The 21,574-nt window shown below is 36.7% G+C and overlaps 1 protein-coding gene across 2 annotated transcripts in view; it reads left to right on the forward strand.

The window, feature by feature from the left end:
* The window catches only part of GABRA4 (gamma-aminobutyric acid type A receptor subunit alpha4), a 65,313-nt gene extending 45,749 nt beyond the window's left edge, over positions 1-19,564 (forward strand). The window contains exon 9 of one of the 2 annotated variants that reach the window (XM_007118206.2): positions 17,086-19,564. In XM_007118206.2, the coding sequence (XP_007118268.2) occupies positions 17,086-17,619 (534 nt within the window). In that variant the 3' untranslated portion in view covers positions 17,620-19,564. The remainder of the gene's footprint in view (positions 1-17,085) is intronic. The other variant, XM_007118208.1, reaches the window with a different exon arrangement.
* The last annotated feature ends 2,010 nt before the right edge of the window (positions 19,565-21,574 follow it).

Here is a 21,574-nt window from a genome sequence, read left to right on the forward strand (position 1 = left end):
TGTTTACTCATTCAACAAATATTTGTCGAGTGTCTAATTTGTGCCAGGCATTGTGCTGGGTATTGAGGCTACATAGACCCTTTGCCTTATGTCTTAACATCATCTTGTCATATTCATGGGATATTGTGGTAATTCTTTATTTGAAGTGAATCAATAATTTAGAAAACATTCATTTAGCCCCGGCCTGGAGAGCCTATTATACTGGAGCCAAGGGATAGCAGAAATGAACCACATGGCTGCACAATATTTGATGGGGCACAGAACAGTTCTCACCATGGCTTTTCTTTGGTCAGTGACTTTGGTGAATTTTCCTAGGTAAGGTCAGCTTGTTTTCATCGCCAGCTTCCAAGTGAATGGCTCCAGAATATTTATGATAGCGACTCATGCTCGATATAATTTCATTTGGTAGATAATTTGATGAAAATGAATGTCTTAAATGAAGGAAATTCAGACTGCAATATAGCTGGCTAGAGTCTAAAAGTTTCCACCTTGATGAAATTCAAAGAAGTATCAACATTATAGGATGCTACAAAGGCAGCCCACATGGTTGCAGTGGGACCGCTTGATCACAGTAGGAGAATGAAACGGCTGGTGAGGTGAGATTAAAGCATGACCTCGGTGTTGCCAGTGTTACCAGTGGGCTCCTGGGAATTCTTCCACAGTAGTGCTGGAGATAAGGACTTGAGATTCACTGTGGAATAGAAGCCTGGATTCAAGAGTCAGTTCTTTCCAAGGATGATCTTGCCTTTCATTAATCTGTTTAGTGTCTCCAAAGCATGGCCTTTCCTGCTTATTCTACATCCACTCCCAACCTCATCACAGCAGAAGCTGAGGCATTTATCCATGTTTCTGAGACCTATAAAAGAATGACTGTGAAATAGACAGTTAATGTCCACCAAAGAGCCTCACAAAAAAGGCTTCTAGACTGACTATTCTAAATAGTGATTTCAGGTGTTCTAGCTCTGAGGAGTCGAAGCCATATGGCTGATTTTATAATTTCAGTATTAAAATTAATGACCAGATTTCACTTCCTGGATTTTTCCTCCCTAGGGTCTTATTTTACTATGTCCTCTCTAAGAGCAATATTTTAGCTTAGAATTTTCTTGGGTTTGTGGATATATTCATGGAAGATTTAAATAGCATTGCAGCTGTACAGAAAAGCTGTTCTAGTGTGTGCTTTGAAAATCAGCTTTTCAATAACTGATAGCTTTAGAACTGTGATTGAGAGGAAAAATCCAGTCCTTGTTAAACAAGCTATTTCAGCCACTGGCTCCGTGTTTCAAGCAGTTTGAAGAAAGAGTGGCTTACAACCTCATCACTTTGCTCCCAGAGAGGCAGGTTGGTGCCCATGGCCCTCATGCATTTCCTGTGTGGCAGCAGAGGGCAGAAAGAAGGTGGGGCTAGATCCGGGAGGTGACTCTCTTTTGCTCCATAACGATCACTCAGCCATACTTTTAAACAGGCAAATGCATGAAATGGGAGAGGAAAGACATTTAATTCTGGTTATCAGTTAATATTCCAGGATTGACTCATTAAACAGTCCATTAACTACTGTAGTGGCCCAGGAAGTATTATCTGGATAGAATAAATGACTGTCATCTGGTTTTCAGGTGGATTTAAATGGGCTGCTTTTGGCTATATAGCTTTGCCAACTACTTATCTCTAGGGACACATTGTGTGAGACTCGTTTTTGCTGTTTTGAGTGTACAGGAGTGAATGATTTTGTTGTTGATTTAGTTCAATACAGTTTACTCATCACTTATTTAAATATTATTTAGTCATTGGACTTATTTTGATTGAATGCTTCTTAGTTTGTGGTACTGTGCTGGTCAGCGGGGAGAGGAAACTGGTAAGGCAGTGTTGCAGCCCTAAAGAAACTCACAGTTGGGAGGGGCACTCACGCAGCGTGCTGGATGCTAGGCTAGGAAGAAGCATAGGATACTGTGTGAAGATGTCACAGTCCAGATTAGCGTCTCTGTGGTGGGAGATTCTGATGAGGGTGGAGGGGCTGTCAGGTTAAACTTCTCAGAGGAAGCAATGGCTAAGTACTATCTCAGAAAACACAAAAGGGAGGCAAAGGTGATAGAGGAAAGGGAGTGAGAAGAGGACGTGACAAGACCCTGAAGCAAGACAATACAGCTCATCCTTGTAGAACTAAATGAAGACATCCTGGCTAGAACCCAGGTGTTTTAATTGGGTTTCCCCCGAAGCAGACTTTGTTGCAAGGATTTGTGTGCAAGCAATTTATATTTGAACTGATCCCAAGATCACTGTGAGGAAAGTGAGATGGCAAGGAAGACAATCCAATAAAGTGCTACTAATGAGCAGATTTACCACTGTGTGCTCATCGCGCCAGAGGCTCTCCCAGAATACGTGTGGAACCCACCTCAGAATTGTCCTGTTGGGTGGCAGAGAAGTTGAGGTACTTATTTATCAACTCTTATCTCTTGTTGATTAGGTTTATTCAGGAGATGTTAACTTTCTTCTACTTCTGGTCAAACCCTCTCTCCCATTCCAGTCAAGCTCCTGTAGACAGAGCTCCCCTTAGAGGAGAAAAAGCTGGTAGGACACAGCCTGTCTGGAGTGATGTCTGGGTAAACCAAATGAATACAGACCAGGCACTCATAGGATATGCTACACTGGGGTACCCAGAGTGGTTAAGAGGAGGGTTTGGGAGTAAAGGGGAGATGTAGCTGGACTGGAAGGCAGGATCCAAGTCATGTAGAATGTTACGTCATGTAGGTGTGTGTGTGTTTAGAAAAACAATAGCATGTCAACTGAAAGACTTTAAACAAGGAAGTGGCATTATTGATGTTACATTGTGTAAATATTATTTTACACGTCATAGAAGAGAGAGTAGAGAGAGGGAATGTTCATAAGGATATGAGGTCTGAGAACTTTAATAGCCTCTGAGTAGCTAAGTGAGAAATGTTGAATGCCTTTCCATGGCTTTGAAGAAAAATAGGAAGATTGGAAAGATACTGAGGAAGCTGGATGGAAAAGAATAAGGCAGAAGGAGGCAAGAATCATTGAAGTTTTGTGGCTTGCAAAGCTAACTGGAGCATGTGCTAGTCTCTAAGATCTAGCGTGTTTGTTTGGATAAATGTATTGGGTTCATTAGATATGAATAAATTTGTACATAGATTTGACTTTGGTCAAGAGGGTTCCTTAAGGTTAAGAATTTGGGGCTTTCCCCCCACCTTTAAAAAAAATCAATCTATTTATTTATTTATTTTTGGCTGCGTTGGGTCTTCGTTGCTCTGTGCGGGCTTGCTCTAGTTGTGGCGAGCGGGGGCTACTCTCCCTTGCAGTGCGCGGGCTTCTCATTGCGGTGGCTTCTCTTGTTGCGGAGCACGGGCTCTAGGCGCACGGGGTTAAGTAGTGGTGGCTCACGGGCTTAGTTGCTCTGCAGCATGTGGGATCATCCCGGACCAGGGATCAAACCCGTGTCCCCTGCAATGGCAGACAGATTCTTAACCACTGCGCAACCAGGGAAGCCTTTCCCTACTTTTGTATCACCAGAGCCAAGAACAGTGCCTGACATACGAATGGGCACTCAATAAATATTTGTTGACTAATCGAATGAATGAATGAATGAATGAAAAGTTTGTTATGCCCCTATTACATGTCCTGCTGGAGATATGGGTCTTCAGGTTGGAGAAAAATTTGGGAAGCAGACATTGATTTTATGATATTGATATAAAGATGTTAATCTAAGCCACTGGACAGGTTTATTTATTTACCTGAAGACTGAAAAAACTGAGATGTCTGAGAGTTGAACCCTGTGGAAAGGTGACAATTTAGGATTGGGTAGAGGAAGAGCATTCCACACTGGAGACTGAGAAGGGTGAGGGGAACATACCTAGATTATGGAATTTATAGGACCAATTTAAAGAAGGAAGAAGTGATAAGCAGTGTTAGATGCTGCCAAGACAGTATGTAAGAGGCAGATTTCAAAAAGTGTCTACTGGATTAATCCCCAAAGAGTTCCAAGGGAAAGATGGGAAGGGAAATAAAATAACAATGGGTTGAAGAGTAAATGACAGGTGAAGAAGTGGAAACATTAAGTATAGACAATTCTTCCCTAAACTGGCAGTGATAGAAAGAGTGGTAGCTGGAAGGGGTCAAAGGTTAAGGAGTTGTGGGACTTGATATTTTCATTTCCTTCTTTGTAACAAGAGAAAAATTTGGGTATGTTATATGTTGAGAAAGTGTAAATATTTTTTTAAATTGCTAATATGATTAAGTAGAACAATATCCACAGGATTGTTGATTTTATGCTCTCTTCAAATATCCATCAGCCTAGAAGGAAACCTCTTAAATGGGAATCCTCAATTATCTCTTCCTACAGTTGGCAGATTTGGGCAAGTTGGGTTTTAGCTAGTTCTTAGCATTGCTGCAAGGAGTGGAGCTAATTATTTTCACCTAGGAATAGAAAGTAAGATGAATTTTGAAGAGAGCACAAAATGTAAGGTTCCCACACATTCCCAACATTTTCTGAGGTGGATAGTTACAGTATTAATTTAACACTTAGTTCTGTTGAAAAACTACAATGAATATCTGAGTATAGACATAATGGGAACTTCTTTATAACATTTTATTTCACAGTGACTACATTTTTGTCTTTGACTATGGATAACAATATCAAAATAATATTTAACGAGTATTGATCACTTACTGTGCTTCAGGTAGGGTGTTAGCACTTTATGAATACTAATTCATCAATAACTCTGAGTAGTTATCATTATTATCCTCATTTTACCCAGGAGAAATACGTAGCACAGAGAGGCTAAATAACTTCCCCAAGATCACACAGCTAGGATTTAGCAGAGGCCAAAGCTTGAATCTACCTGATTTTAGAACCTATGGTTCTGACATTGGTTTTTAACTATCAGTATACTGTCAATAAGGATGAAAATGAAGATAGATATTTGGTAGCTTTTGGTTTCAGGATTCATTTTGTAGGTGTCTATAGAGGGCACATTTCTCTTCCTGCCTACCAGACACTTGTGTCTTAGTTTCTGGCCTGCTTGGCTGAAGTGGTTACATTGGTGATATACATTAATGTGCTGATGAGCCATTTGCCATAAATTGCAACTTAGCTACTGGTTTAATTCCTGCTAAATTTGCAATCTGCCTTAACTGAAGTGCAAAATTTCCTTTCTTGTCATAAAGTGGTAGAACATGCAAAAGAATCTAATACCTTATTTTCTAGCTCAAGTAAAATTATCTAGGCTCAGAGAGAGTTTTAAAATTTTCACTTTGGAGGAACAGCTGTTTCAGCATGAGAGCCTTATTAAATGTGGAATGGTTTTGCTAATGCCTCATTGGAAACTGTAGCTGACAGCATGGCACTTACTCCTCAGGACAAGTCTTGAATCTACCTGATTTTAGAACCTATGGTTCTGACATTGGTTTTTAACTATCAGTATACTGCCAATAAGGATGAAAATGAAGATAGATGTTTGGTAGCTTTTGGTTTTAGGATTCATTTTATAGGTGTCTATAGAGGGCACATTTCTCTTCCTGCCTACCAGATACTTGTGTCTTAGTTTCTGGCCTGCTTGGCTGAAGTGGTTACATTGGTGAAATACATTAATGTGCTGATGAGCCATTTGCCATAAATTGCAACTTAGCTACTGGTTTAATTCCTGCTAAATTTGCAATCTGCCTTAACTGAAGTGCAAAATTTCCTTTCTTGTCATAAAGTGGTAGAACATGCAAAAGAATCTAATACCTTATTTTCTAGCTCAAGTAAAATTATCTAGGCTCAGAGAGAGTTTTAAAATTTTCACTTTGGAGGAACAGCTGTTTCAGCATGAGAGCCTTATTAAATGTCGAATGGTTTTGCTAATGCCTCATTGGAAACTGTAGCTGACAGCATGGCACTTACTCCTCAGGACAAGACAAATTATTTCCTGGAGAAAATCAAAATGGCTTCAGCTGTTTAGGGGGTTGTCTATTTGACAACTGGTGTGGTAGAATATCAATTTCTTCTGCTGACTTAAAATGTTGTTTTACTATGGATGGAGATTTGTAATGAATTGTGTTAATAGGATGATTCAACATATGCTTTATGACCAATTGACTGTGCTTCCATTTGTAAAGACTAGGGAAGGGGATTGATTTTTAAAATATAAGAGCATACACAATAGGTGCTTAATGAGTACGTTTCTGCTACATACACATGAGTACACACATTAACTTTATACATAATTTGGTGCATGTATTGCTGAACTTCATTAACTTTAATTATTTGTAGATACTTACATGTTTGAAGAATCATTTTCAAGTCAGAAATTAGAGCTAGTGCTTATGTTGATATCTTCCCTGGGTTACAATTAAAGTTGAAATTGCAGTTTCCTCTGCATGGTGGGGGAGTGTTTTAGTTTTTCCATATATTTGAGTAGTAATTTTGTAAACATCTTTTGAAAATTCTATATTCAAACTTAAGGGGAAGTCTTCCCTCTTGTAGAAAAACTTCATAAAAATGTGTTTATCATATAGAAGATGCATATTTTGAGTGGTGATGCTGGTTCATTTTTCAAACCTGAAGAGAAGTTTTCTTCAATTAAAAAAGAAACTTTGCACAGCTAGATTACATTTGTGGTTAAGATAAAATTTTCTGTAAAATAAATCATCTAAATGTGGACCTATTTATAAATATTTATTTAGGCCTGAATGTAGAAGTTATATGGGATACAAAGTCATATCCATAAGCACATTATGACAACTAAGCACCAAAGAAATTGAACGAATATCAAGAAAAGCAGGAGCAAGAACAGTTCATAAAAACTCTACAATTTTTACAGATACTGGAAAGGAAGGATTAATCAGAGGAAGATTTTTCATGGGATAATGTGGATCAAACAGTAGTACAGTATTTACCTTATAATAGAAATGAAATAAATGTAACTAAAATCCAAATCTGCAAAACCAAGCTGTTCATAAATGTCACGTAATCTGGTTTGGGTTGTGTGGACATTTTTCAGGTAAATTCTTTTTTGCTTTCTTTTAATCCCATTAGTGTAGCTTTTTAACGTAGCAAATTAACATATTTGCTGTTGTAAGGAGCTTCCTGAAGTGGCTAAAATGGTTAGTTTGGGATGCAAATCATGACTCTAACCCATTTTAACTGTCTGACCTTAGGAGAAGTACCCAACTTTCTTAGGCTTCAGTGTCCTTATTGGAAACATAAGAATATTAATACTATTTCCTGGGTGGTTGTAGATGGTGTGTGAGTTTATTTGTGAAAACCATGTAGTATAGTGCTTGGTCCATAGAAAGTGCTCAATGCATTGTAGAGATGTTGATAAAGATTCAAGATTTCTGTCTGGCAAGTGCTAATATCAGATGTTAATTATTTAGAGTAGCCCCTGAATGGGAAGCATTGCCTTAACAGTCTATTTCAAAAAAATGTAAATGAAAAGAAAAGGAAGATATTAGAACATCCTCAAGGTATCTCAAATTTTAATTGACAAGGAAAGTTATTGGTCTTCTTTATCCTTGTACCACTGAGGGAAATCTTTGAAAATTGTTCCCCTACCACCAGGCACTTTGTTCCCTTTCCCCACATCCCCTCTTCCCCTTACTTATCCCTAAATTTCAGCTTATGTGTCACTTTCACAAAGAGGCTCTCCCAGCAATCAGGCTATGCCATGTACTCCCTAATTTAAAAAAAGTTTCCTTGATAGCATTTATCGCTTGTTATAACTTTTTAATAATTCCTGGCAGAAGTTGCAAGGCCTATACTTTTTCACCTCTGTATTCCCAGTTTCAACAAAGTAATTTGAAAAATTGGACACTCAATACATATTGTTGAATGAATGAATGAATTGGGTAAATCATTACCTTTAATGAGTCCTTCATTGCTTTTGAGCTTAAACGTGGATCTTCTATTACTCACCTCCAGCAAGAGATGAAGGATGGGACTTGAGCCTTTTTTCCTAAAAATAAATCTATTAAAGCTATCATGAATGTTTATATTCAGTAGGTAAACATTATCTAATATTTCAAAGAAATTCAGCCCCCTTTAGGTAAGATTCGTAGCTCATCAAAGACTTCCTTACACAGCACAGCTATGATTTTACAAAATGACTTGGATGATAATTCTTGAGCTTTGGAATTTTCCCCCCAAGCAGAAGTATAGTGAAGATCTGGCCTTGATAAATTATTCCTTTTTAGACATTGCCCCTGTTGCCTTTGCTGATGCAGATAAAATTATGACTCAGACTGCTTGCTATGCCAGCCTCCTATAGGGTTGGCAGGGATCTGAATTTTTCTGGATGGCTATTTATTATAGCACAGTTTCATTATGATCAAGTCATATCAAGTCTGTATTAAGAAAAAAAGCATTGTCCAAATGTTTTCTAAGTTCAAATATAATTTTCTGAATATTTTAAGGCTGAAACAAATCATTTCCATAGGATGATTGCTTTAAAAAATGAATTTATTTGGACACCCAAGTTAGGAATTCAAAAACGTAGTAAGATTTCTTTTGCAATATTTTATCAGATATCTACTTATATTACCCCTACTTTTAAGGATTTAAAAAATATTCTTAATGTAAAATGTGAACAGAAGTTATAAATTGTTATTAATGACATTTTTCCAATATTTAAACAAACGCATGCTCTGAAATCCACAACACATGTACACACACTGTGACATAAAAGTCATAATCTGCAAGGGAGACAAAAATATTTAGGGAAAAAATATTGGGTAGTTAAGGAAGGATCTGGAGCTAAATCGAAATTAGAAGGTTAAATGAAAATCCCAGTTAACTGAAGTCCTCTGATTTGAGTGAAGAAAAGCTGAAAGGAACTCAAGAGGTATCCTGGGAGAACTCATATGCAGGCAACTTGGACAGTTTAGAAAGATGATGTAGATGCCCCCTGGTGGATATATGGAAGTGTTTTCATTCACCAAGGACAAGTAAAAATATTACAAAGAAATCAATGCTTAATTCCTGTCAAAAGTATCTCAATTTCTCTACGTGTCTAGTATCTTAACTCTACCTAGGATTTGGGGTTATCAGAAAAGAATACTGGAGAAGAGAGAACAGACTAGAAACAAAGAAAATATCTGAGAAGAGAAAGCTGCAAGTTTGTTTAGGTTTTATTTTTTTCCTATGAGAGGGTTAACATTCGCTATTTAAAAATCTTAAGATAATTGTGTCTTAAGTTTAAATTTATTAAAGTTAGATGATTGTCTTAGTCTCCTCAGCTGCCTTAGTCAAATTACATAGATTGGATGGCTTAAGTAACAGAAATGTATTTTCTCATAGTTCTAAGGGCTAGAAAATTGAGCTAAGAGATAAAGTAAAAAGAGTGCCAGACCAATAATGCCAGACCAATATATCCACAGATACAATTCTTTTTAACATTCCATTACATTTAGAAAGTGGGCCAGCCAAACTGAGTTGCTGAAGTTCTAATTGTGAGCCAGTGTTCTGTATATGTCTTTTCATAGCACCTTGAGGTGTGAATATCATCCTGTAGGTTAGATTACAACAGTTCCTCTGGTCTTTACTGTTTCCCTGATTACCAGTTTCTAGACTTTACTGATAGGTGGAAAGTTCCGGAAAGAGATCAGTGATGTGATACGTTAATACAATGAGATGCCTTTTTTAGACAACCCACATCTTTTCTCGACATTGAAATACCTGTGGCTGTAGGTATTTCCTACATGTAGCTTTGACATATGGTTGTGGCAGCTGGGTAGTTAAAAGCATGTGAGCTGGGTGCCGGGTACAGAAGAACCGCTCAGTAAAAATTAACCATTGTTGTTGCTGTTGCTTTTTTCCTAGATGAGCTTTTTATGTTTGTCTTACACCATCAGTTATAGGATTTACTCTAGTGTTAATCCTTACATTTACAATGTCTAAAATGTATTTTAATTTTGTTAATTGAATTTTATATTTCCTTGTGTTTATTCTTATTTTAGCCAGCAACATTCTTTTCATGGCTGACTTCACCACAGACTGTCCTTTGCTTCAGTGGTCCTCCACCTTTCTGATTATTCAAAACGGTGGCCTTATTTTTATAGAAATATAGAAAAAAATATTCTAAAATCTTGTCTATAATGATTTGTTCATGAGTGACATACTTTTTTATTTTGGAGGAAGGATCTTGTTATCTGCCTTCTGGATTATTTCTATATAATGTTCTTTTTTTTTTTTTTTTTTTTTGTGGTATGCGGGCCTCCCTCTGTTGTGGCCTCTCCATCGGCAGGCGGACGCGCAACCACTGCGCCACCAGGGAAGCCCCCTATAATGTTCTTTTGATGCCTATTATGTACTAAGCGCCTTACAGGCGTTATCTTATTTATTCCTTATTATTTTGGAGGAAGGATCTTGTTATCTGCCTTCTGGATTATTTCTATATAATGTTCTTTTGATGCCTGTTATGTACTAAGCGCCTTACAGGCGTTATCTTATTTATTCCTGATTTAACAAGGACTTTGAGGTTTCAAGAGGTCAACTAACATATCAAATATCCCACAGCTAGTAAATGGCAAATTCAGTATTCGAGTCCAGGTCTGTCTGATTTGACGGTCCACAATCCTAACTATTTAGCCAATGTTTCCCAACTTCTGATTCCTGATGACTGGCAGTAGCATAACTAATAATTAAGACTTCCTCCAAAAAGGCCCTGAGACTGATCCCAGGTTATTCTTATAAGCACTTGGTGTGACTGTAATGCTACTTATTGAGCGAGAGAAGATTCATCCAGCTCAGTGTTTGCATTTGGAGAAAGTGAGTGGAGTGTGCTTTGCCCTCTACCCTCTCCAGTGTTATGTTGGCAGCGTTGGTGAACATAGCTCCTGGAGCATTTCCAGGTAGCATTCTGGTCAAGTCCAGGTCTGCTTGATCAAGCTGAGAACTTCTGCTCTGACTGGTGAAGTCTCTGACAAAAACATTTCCTCTCCTAGAGCCATGTATTTATACAAAGCCTTGGCAAATAAAAAGAAGCCCTAGGAATCACTAAGAAGTAAAACTAACTACAGAATCGCATATCTTCAAGAAACCCTACTATTTTAAACTTTCAACTTCTAAATATGTAAAGACAAAATGAATGCATTCTGTAAGACATTATTCTCTGGTAATTCCAAATTGAAGACATAAATTTCTTATCCCAGTGCCAGATATTGAAAGTAATATTTCTATAGCTTATGGAAATCCAAACGTTGAATTAAATGCTAACATTGGGAGGAAATGAAATACAGTAAATAAAGAACTCGGTGTTTTCATTTCTACATTTTGTTGTTCAGTGTGTAACAATTGATGAAATATTTAGCATGTTTATTTGTAGGGGATGTTTTTCATTTCTATGTGGTAGTGTCTTTTAAAAACACTACTGATGGTCCTCCGTAAATCATTACCTTGGGGTTTAGTTCCAGCTGCTCTACCATAGTTGTTTATTTCCTTATTAAATAAGATGTGTGGCTAACCCCTGAAGCCCTGTCAGAACAGCCTTGAATAAATGTCTCTGCATTATTGGATTTTTTTTTGGTATGTAAATCATTGATATTCTAGAAGATAAACCTGTTCATTATTAGCCTTGTTTGTTTTTAATTTAGAAGGGTGAAATTACATTTTATTAAACTACATTAGCTTCTCAAGCAAGCAATATGAATGTAGCTTGGCATTCTGCAAACCTCATCATAGTCACTTTATCTCATTGCTGCTAGAGTAATTAGTTGAGTTGAATTTTCTTTTGGCAGTTGATAAGACTTCTTTAGAAATCGTGTCAGATCACAGTCATGATTGACCAATTACTTGGATTTGCTCCTGTTTGCCTGTTGCTGCTTTAATTTGTTGGTAATGTTTGAATCTACCACCTTGCATCTCTATCCCACCAGTTTCCCTTGCATCTGACTATTGTGACTAATGACAAAATGATTTCAAACTAAATCATCTTTTAAAATTCAAATTAAGCTTAGGTGCTTTTCTTGTTTGGAACCACTGTGTGTCTGCTGAATACTGATGGAGCCACTGTACACTCTGTGTGAAACATAACATCACTCTGACTGTTGCATTTATTGTTCCAAAACTTGAAGGCTGTGTCTTATTCCCAGTGGGTCCCGTGCCCGGTAGCTCAGCAGATTTTTCAATCCTTTCATAGTTTGTCATCATGGAAAGCGACAACTACTTTTTACATAGTAGACCTTGAGACATCAGTGTAAAATAACTTGAGTATCATTTGGCTGCCTGGCAGAGAACAAAGATTTAAGCCTCAAATCAGTCTAATTCTCTTTTCCATATATAGGTTATGATATTTAGACTGTTGAGACTTCTTAGGCATTCTTAGTCAGCCTTGGGATTGAGTCAGGATAACTTATATAATTTAGGTACTACCTGCAATATTCTAGAAATATGCCTGTAAACAAAGAAATAGTAATTAATCTGAAGGTCAGATAGAAAGTTTCTGACACTTTCTCTTTAATTTGAAAAAAGAATCTTGACTCTGTATTATATCCATTTCAGTGAAATTTATTAAAAAATGAAGTAGGTGCCTGCTGTGTGCATTAGCCTGCGATGATTAATAAGATAGTTTTACACTCTAGAAGTTCACTAATACTTTAAAACTGGGAATAAAAAGATTTGACCTTTGTTTTCAGATGTTAATCCTAGTGGCACACTTCATACTGCTTCCTCCATTTTCATAAAGTCTGGTGCTTCATTGATTCTTTTTTCTGGCCACTTTGGACTGATCCTCTCTCTTTGACTTGGGATCACTGTTTTCTCCAGACATATTCTTCAAGTCTATGCTTACATTTCTTTGATACTTATAACTTGCGTAGCAGTGGATGTTGTCAGAATATAATTTTCAAACCGTCAAAAACATGAGTCGTGCAAATATGGAATGAACCTGTATCAAAGTTTTATCTAACTCATTAATTAAGGAGTAATTAAATAGTAAAACTGGTTCAAAATCTTTTTTGAGAAATGCCTATAAGTAGCCATTAAATTTTTTTCAAAAATGGATACTAGAATGAGATTACTAGATTAGATGCAGAAGTAGTTAATATCCTTCAGGGCATCAAAACCATAACCTTTGGGGCTCTTTTCTACTGAACAGGAATCTATAAGTTAATATGCAACTTCACAGTGTTTGGGGTCAAATCCAATATGAAACAGCAAACTCAAGTATCTTCCGCTAGAGACTTAATAATCCTTGGGTGGACTTTTTAAACAATACTCCATACTGACATTGCAGGGACATGATGTACTCCTTTCTGATTTCCAAGTCTTGAATAATTTTTTAACATTATACTTGACTATTACAAATACTTGACTGACTCAAATATATAGGTGTAGTTTATCAAGTTCCTTAATGCCTCGTCCACATTTGTGCCTCCAAAGGCTGTGCAACATGGCAGAGCACTCAGTAGGTCACTCACTCTATGACTTTCATCCACCATAACACTTCTGCCGTTATTCTCCTCTACCGTAAAATGAGAAACTGGAATAAGTTGATCGCTAGAATCTCTCCTAGCTTCAAAGTATGGTTAATCTTTAAGAATGGAATTATAAAGGGCAAAATATCTTGGTCCTTTAAAATAACATGGAATAGACAATAGGGTCCCCTAATGGTCTTTGATGAATTTTGGGCAGACTAGCTCTCTAATTATCCCAGAATGTCTGAGAAACTTCCCCTGACAAGAGGGGTGGCAATAGCTCCTGTTAGGCCCTTGATTTAATTGGTCTATATACGTTGTCTAGTGCCACAATAATGCTGCATAACAAACATCTACAAAGCCTCGGTGGCATACGAAAAAAACATTTATTTTTGTTTTCAAGTCTGAGTCACCTGGGACGTTCCGTTGATATTGATTAGGCTTGGCTCAGCAGTTCATCATTTCTGAGCTGGGACAAACACAGGTGTCTAGTGGTCAGCTATCTATTGGGTGATGCAGGATAGCCTCACTAGGATGACTGGCTCTGCTCCAAAGGATCTCTCCAGCAGGCTAGCCCAAGCTGCTTCTTGTGGTGTTGGTGGCAGTGTTTTGAGAAAGAGTGGAAGCAAGGAAGGACTCATAAAGCTAAGACTCAGAAATAACTCACCCCCGCTTCCACCACACCCAGTTGGCCAGAGAAAGTCATAGGAAGTCTGTGGGGAAATAGAGTCCATTTCTTGATGGGAGGAGAAGGGGAAATTCATTTTACAAGGGGCATTAATATGGAGAGGGAGAACAAATTGGTGCCATGTTTGTATTCAGTCAGCCGTATTAGAACATAATTCACAGTTGGGATTTCAGGATGTTCCAGAAGGATTCTGATCTGAAGGGAAGGAGGACAGGGTCCTATAAGTGTTCTTGTGCTTGCTTCTGGGGTGCAGTTAAGTCACTTAGAGTTAGTTTCATCTGTTAAGGTCTCTTACTTTTAAAATTCATTAGGCAGGATTAGAGCAGTCTTAGGGGGTAATTATTCCATATTACTGAGGCAAGGCCCTTCTGAGGACTTCACCAAATGCTACATGAATGTTGAGATTTTCCATTATGTCTGGTGGGAAAATGTACTACTCCTGGCTTGGTATGTGTTAGGTACCATTTCTTCTAATCCTTTCAGGTGGTTCTTTTTGCCTTGGGTGGTTACACTCAAAAATGGATCTGTGCTTCGCAAAATTCTCAGTGGGGACTCTTCAGATTTTTTGGACTTTTCTTTTCGGCATCAGCTTCTCTGGTACCTTTTCCTGTGAACTCTAGCCACCTTGATTTCCTCACCTTCTCAGCTTCATCTCCTCAGTTTAGGTGGTCTGTCAGATTGTTCCTGGATTCTCCTTTCCCGCTCTACAGCATGCAAACTCAAGTTTTTTTCTTCTCTCTCAATGATTGTGTCCTATGTTGTCTAATGTCCAATGTCTTCAAAAACAGTTGTTTTACAAATGCTTTTAGTTTTTTTGTTATTTCGTGCAGGAGAGTAAATGCAGTCCCTGTTACTCCATTTTGGCCAGAAGTAGAAATCTCCAATTCTTAGAATTTAGTCTGAGGGAAAATATGAGTTTCTAAAGATTATGGGCAACCCGACTTTTGGTGGAAGAGGGCAATATGCAAATATCAGACTATATTTGAAAATATTTATTTCTCTCCTGCTTATCCAATTGGTCCTTTATTACTCCCTTCCCTTCTCTTCTTGGTATATTTAGCATTTTGCCACAGTTTGACCCATCATTCTGTTTTACTTTTTGTATATTTTTTATTGTGTCGTGTGTGGGTGTGCATTTTATCTTCCTAGTGATATTGTAAACTCTTTAAATGTTGTGGATATACCTTATCCTTCTTTATATTGTTCACCATATAAAATGTATAACATTTTAGAATTAATTCTAATTAATCGATTATCCCTTTCTGTAAAGAGGGACTCAAAATCTGAGGATTAACTAGGTGGTGTTTACAATGTGCTTTGTAGAGGAAAAGTACAGGGTAAATAATGGTACCTTTAACTTTTAGGTTGATGTCAATTTTGGTTTCACTTGTCTCCACCTACATTGGCTGCCATATGTTAGATTACAGTTTCTCATGAGTTCAGCTGCAAACTGTTTGGATGAATACTTCAGGCTGACATGAATTCATTCTAAACCTCTCAGAACCTGCTTTGGCTCTGCATGTTGTGAGGCTTTTTCTTCTTTCTCTACTCAGGGAACTTGAAGCCATAATTCACAAGTATATAAGATATGGATTGAACACTTTCAACCTGCTTGATAAGTGTAGTATTGAGAAAAGATTCTACTTGTAGAATAAACACTTCTCTGTAAGGGAGCTTACAGTTCATTGTATATAATATTATCCATAAAATTCCTTGCAGACTGGCTCCTTCTAATCACCCACCTGTGAGCTGTTCTTCCTCTCTCTCTCCTCTACTTCTCCATCTCCTCACCCACCATTTATTTCATAAAATGGTGGGGGAAGAGGGTAGAAAAAGTAATTACAATATACCCTTAATAATACTTAGAATAAACACAATTAAGGGGGAAAAATGGTTGCAAAAAATCGTAGTATCTTCTAAAGACAGACATGATTATTTGGGGAATCATTTGAGCAATTACTTTCCTTCATTAGTATGGACAGTCTATAGTTGGCTATATGGTTATTTATCATGCCTGTCAAAATATAAGAATTAATTTTAATACTGACCATCTGTAATCAAATGCAGTCTTGTTCTACAGATAAAATAATTTTATGGAAAATAGTGAATTCCATTTTGATTTAAACACTCTTTATTGGTAAATAGTTTGAACTCAGATATTTATGCAATGATATGGTGATGCTGTTTATATGTATGATACAACATTTTATTTAAAAATGATTTTCCTTTTTTTCGGCTGTGCCACGTGGCATGTGGGATCTTAGTTCCTGACCAGGGATTGAACCCACGCCCCCTGCATTGGAAGCGTGGGGTCTTAACCACTGGACCGCCAGGGAAGTCCCCAAAATGATTTTCCTTTGTATTTGCATTACTAATTGTGGTGAAAAACTAAAATGCATGAGGATTTCTAGACTTTATATAATAATGTCTATGTAAGATTATGAAAATAATTCCCAGGGATTTGGAAGTTAAAGCTTTTGGAGCTTCTGTCTTTTTTTAAGGAATGTTATACACATGTGGATGGTTATTATTATTGTTTTTTTTCTGTGCCCAAAGTAGATATAGTTCTTCCTGTTTATAAAGCAAACATGTACAAAACTCACTGAAATGTGTACAGCATATCAGAGAATATTATTTACAATAAAACTCGACAAAGAAGTTGTACAGCTATCATCATGAATTCTTAAAGTCAAATCAAGTATAACTCTAGCTTATAGTCCTAAAAGCCTAACCTTTCTATAGATTTAAATTCTAATAATTTATAAGAATGGATAATATTTTGAAATAGCAGATGTTTGATTCAGAGTTTCACATATATATATGTCCTTTTTTAGTTAGGTATTTTTAAGCTTTTCCATCAAGTTGAGTGACTGTAGCATATTAATAAAGGTTTATTTTATGAAAACAGCTAATTTGTAATTATTTGACCCATTTAAATTTTGCATAACTCTACATAAAATTACATAGCCAATATAATTTTTAATATACCTTTTCAGAACTCAAATGCCAATCTGAACATGAGAAAGAGAGCCAATGCCTTGGTTCACTCTGAATCTGATGTTGGCAACAGAACTGAGGTGGCAAACCATTCGAGCAAGTCTTCCACGGTTGTTCAAGGATCTTCCGAAGCCACACCACAGTCTTACTTAGCTTCCAGTCCAAACCCATTCAGCCATGCAAATGCAGCTGAAACTATATCTGCCGCAAGAGCAATTCCACCTGTTCCTCCTTCTACTCCTAGTAGAACTGGGTACGTGCCCCGACAAGTTCCAGTTGGATCTGCTTCTACCCAGCATGTGTTTGGATCAAGACTGGAGCGAATTAAGACCACAGTTAATAGCATAGGGGCTTCTGGGAAGTTGTCAGCCACTACTGCTCCCTCGGCTCCACCACCTTCTGGATCTGGCACAAGTAAAATAGACAAATATGCCCGCATTCTCTTTCCAGTAACATTTGGGGCTTTTAATATGGTCTATTGGGTTGTTTACTTATCTAAGGACACTATGGAGAAATCAGAAAGTCTAATGTAATTTTGTTGCTGTAATAGTTTCCTAAAAGATGATGAACTTCATGCAGAATGTCTTTTTAAATGTTTTTAAAGATAAACAGTTGTTCTTCACTAAAATAAAAATTCCATGTCAGTTTTCCATTTAAAAACTTCAAGCCAGTCATTGGGAGAGTTAATTAATTCCTCAGTGAAGGGAAAGTGAGCCATCTTTCATTTCAGAAAGATGATTTAAATAGAATCAATTCAACATTCAAATTAGACAGGATACAGACCATCCTGGAAAGTTGGGACAAGAAAAATAGGGCTATTAGAGATCCATGGTGCATATTTATGCGTTGAAATTTGAAAACAGACTATGACATTTTCTAATACACACTATGAATATCAACCAGCCACCCTAAATTTCCCAGTGGCACTGCCCTTAATCAGAATTATCGGATATGATATGCGGTGACCTTTGGAGATCCTCTTCGTATGTTCAAGAAAAGGACTTTCCCTGTTAAATGAAACATTTTTAAAAGGAAAATGGAACACAACAAATACTGACCAATAGAGTGAAACCTCTGCTGCAACAAAGACAGAGACCAGGGAAAATGTGTTCCCTGCCATATGTTGGCCAAACAGGACTTAACAGTCGACTTAAAAATTTGTGCTTTGAGCCAAAGTTTAACTTATTGTATGGATTCCTTTTGATAATAGTTCATTCAGTTATGTATTCTTTCAACATATAGTTATTCAGAGCCTACCACGTTCCAGGCACTATGCTAGACACTGTCTCTCTAGATAAGCTTATTCACCTTTACCTGCAATGTTACTCAAATAGTAGAACAGTCAATGCATGCTAATGAACCATCAGCTAGCAGCAGACACTGCATTCTTTAATGGAGGAAATTTATTTAGAGTCTGATGACATATTCAGAATATTTGTTTCTCCTATATTGATAGAGGATAACAAGTGTATTGTTCATATAGCCACTTTTGAGATCAGTACACATTAGCACAACTTCAGCAATTGACTTCAGAGTATAATGAAAATGTGGTACAGATTGTTCTCTAAGTGAAAAGCACTGTGCACCTCAAAGTAGAAATCTGGGCACTGTAAGACCTTAGATTACCTGTCTCAAATTTGATCAGAATCACAGAATATCATTTGATCAGAATCACAGAATCATCAGAATTAGGAATCCAGTACAAGGCTTTTCCCAACGTAGATCTATATCAACTGGTGAAATGCTAAGCTTCTAGGGAGTTTTTGTGTCCATAGTTCTGTTATTTCTGGGCAGTTCTGTGTTTATTTTGGAGGGGGGGAGTTTTTGTAGAGTTTCATAATGAAGGTGAGTATTTTAAAATTAAAAGAACAGCAAAGGACTGGAGTAAAGAAAAAAAACTTATAGCCAGCGCGTAGAATACTGCTGACTCTGTTATACAATTTATCAGGATTTTCATGAACTGATTTTTCTTTTTCGTTAGGTAGGCTTAACAACTTAATTGAATTTCTTGCAGCAGTCCTGTGCCACTAAATCTGGGTCTAGTTTTTTATTGTGTTACTTCCAAAATTTTTCTTCTGTACTTCTCTCTTCCTGATCTGGGGTATGTGAATGAATGTGTTCTGGATGTTTGGGGAACATTTTGATAGAAATGGCCACCTTGCAAACAGGATCTCTTATTTTTTAGAAAAGAAATGATATTAATTAATCGGCATTCGTTTTTTAGTTGTTGCATTGCCTTGGAATGGTTGTATATGAGACCTGTAAAATGTGCAAACGCCAAATATTAATTGTGGGTCATATCTGAGAATTCCTTCTTGGATATGTCTCTAGGTATTTCTTAGAATCAACAATAATTTTAAGGCTGAAGAATACTTTAGAAATCATCCAATCCAAACCCCTCCATTACAAATTGATGCCAGTAATATGAAGCCCAGTAAAATCTGTATATATGTATATATTTAATAAAGAGTACTTATACAAAAAAGCTGATAATAAATTATTTCATAAATGTGAGTAGATTTCTAGCCTTGAGGACAATGTTTGAAATTGTGGTTGGAAGCTATGATTGGTCTTTATTCCAAAAAAATGACCTTATTTCTTTGGTAAGGAATATACTCCTTGCTTGTCTGTTAGCCTATTCTTAAGAAATAGTTCATTGGCTTCCTTTTTTTAAAAGAAATTCTTCTCCTATACATTTTTACAGATTTTTAAAGGGATAAAAATAAATGATTTTCGATTTGTAGGTCAGTGATACAGGTGGATTGACAGTTTTTTCCTTACCCTTGTATTAGAAAAAGGTTTTAAAATAAATCAGGTGGCCAAACAAAGAGAAAGGACAAAACTTAACCAAGGATTCTTAATTGTTAATTGGAAGAATAAATTGACCAGTATCTTTAATCATTCATATGAAAAGAAATTATTTCAATTGCACACAACGTTAGTAATAAAGACGCGTAGTTTGCTTTCCTTAACTCAATTCCATCAAATTAATTCAAAACTAATTTTTTTATCTTGGTCACCATTTCTATCTTTTCAATAACTCAGAGCTGCATTAAATGGAACACTTTTGTGAAGAACCAGTCACTTTTCACTATGAGAAAAGGTAACAAGAGTCATTATTAGATCCTAAATCCTGGCGATTTGTGAAGAAGAATGGCTGAGAATGATACCTTTGTATGTCTCTATCTTTTAAAGATGAAATTCAGAATTGTTTTCTTTAGTATCAGGATCTATATTCTAGCTTTCAACTCCAAGTTGGCCACTAAATGCTACATAATAACTTCTAGTTTCCTCCAGGCATGACTAGGGATGATCATATATTTACATGATTAATCCACAGTTGAAAATGACTTGCATTTGTGTATATACAGAGCATTTGAATAATGTGTACTTTAAATTGGACCTCACAAATCTTGAATTCAAGTCGGCAGAGAGTAGAGTCACCCTTTTTCACAGATGGACATGAATCACAGAGAAGTTAGTGACAAGGATAAAAGTACCGAGCTGGAATGAACTTTGAAAGGTCATTTTTCAATCATTTTAAAAAAATCAAAATTTATGCAAAAATTGATGAGGAACAAAATACCCAAATTTTAAATAAATATGGGATCAGTATTAATAATTTTTCCTTTTGCATCAGACTCTAATATTACTTGGCATGGCATTGGTATAGATGGTGGAAAAAAAAGATGCATGTAATTTTATGACTGCTGATGTGGAGAAAAAAAGAGTGATGGCAGGGAAGGTGCCACAGAGATATTAACTGAATTTTGTAGAATGACTGGGAGTTCTTGCCCCTCTGCCTTCTCCCACAGGCAACAAAAGCACATTTGTACCGCCCTCTGAAGCTTGAAAAGAGATATAGATTTGGAACTTCAAGGGGAACTCTTACTACAAATAGTTCAGGGTATTGGGAGGGAAGGTGAACGTGGGAAGTGAGAGTTGCTGATGTTGGAAAGACCTGCTAGGGTGGATTAGAGAGAGTTTTGTGTAAATTACCTAAGAGATTAGACGTGATCCTGGATTAGTGGCAATTTATTGAAAATCTTGCAGGATGATAAGATGAAAATGAACATGCTATGCTTCTGTTTTAGAGAAATCATTTGATTGCTGTACGAGCTATGAAATGGAGGGCCATGAATCTAGAGGTAGTACAAAAATTGAGATATCTCATTTTTCTTTTCTCTCTCAATTAATCTTTGCCTTCTAATTCCTTTTTTAATCCCAGCGACTTCATTGTCATTTGTAACAATGCTATGAGATTGTTAAAAATAAAGATAGGAGAGGCCACAACAGTGAGAGGCCCGCGTACCGCAAAAAACAAACAAAAAAATAAAGATAGGTATTGCAGAAAATTAAAAACAGTCTCAAAATCCCACCATGGAGAAATTGTTAATATTTCATGAGTATCATGCCAGATACTTTTCTATAGATGTTTGTTTTGAAAAGCAGACTGATTGATTAAAAAACAGAATTTTGTAAATTTAG

The sequence above is a fragment of the Physeter macrocephalus genome, chromosome 7, assembly GCF_002837175.3.
Source record: "Physeter macrocephalus isolate SW-GA chromosome 7, ASM283717v5, whole genome shotgun sequence".
NCBI classification, from domain to species: domain Eukaryota; kingdom Metazoa; phylum Chordata; class Mammalia; order Artiodactyla; family Physeteridae; genus Physeter; species Physeter macrocephalus.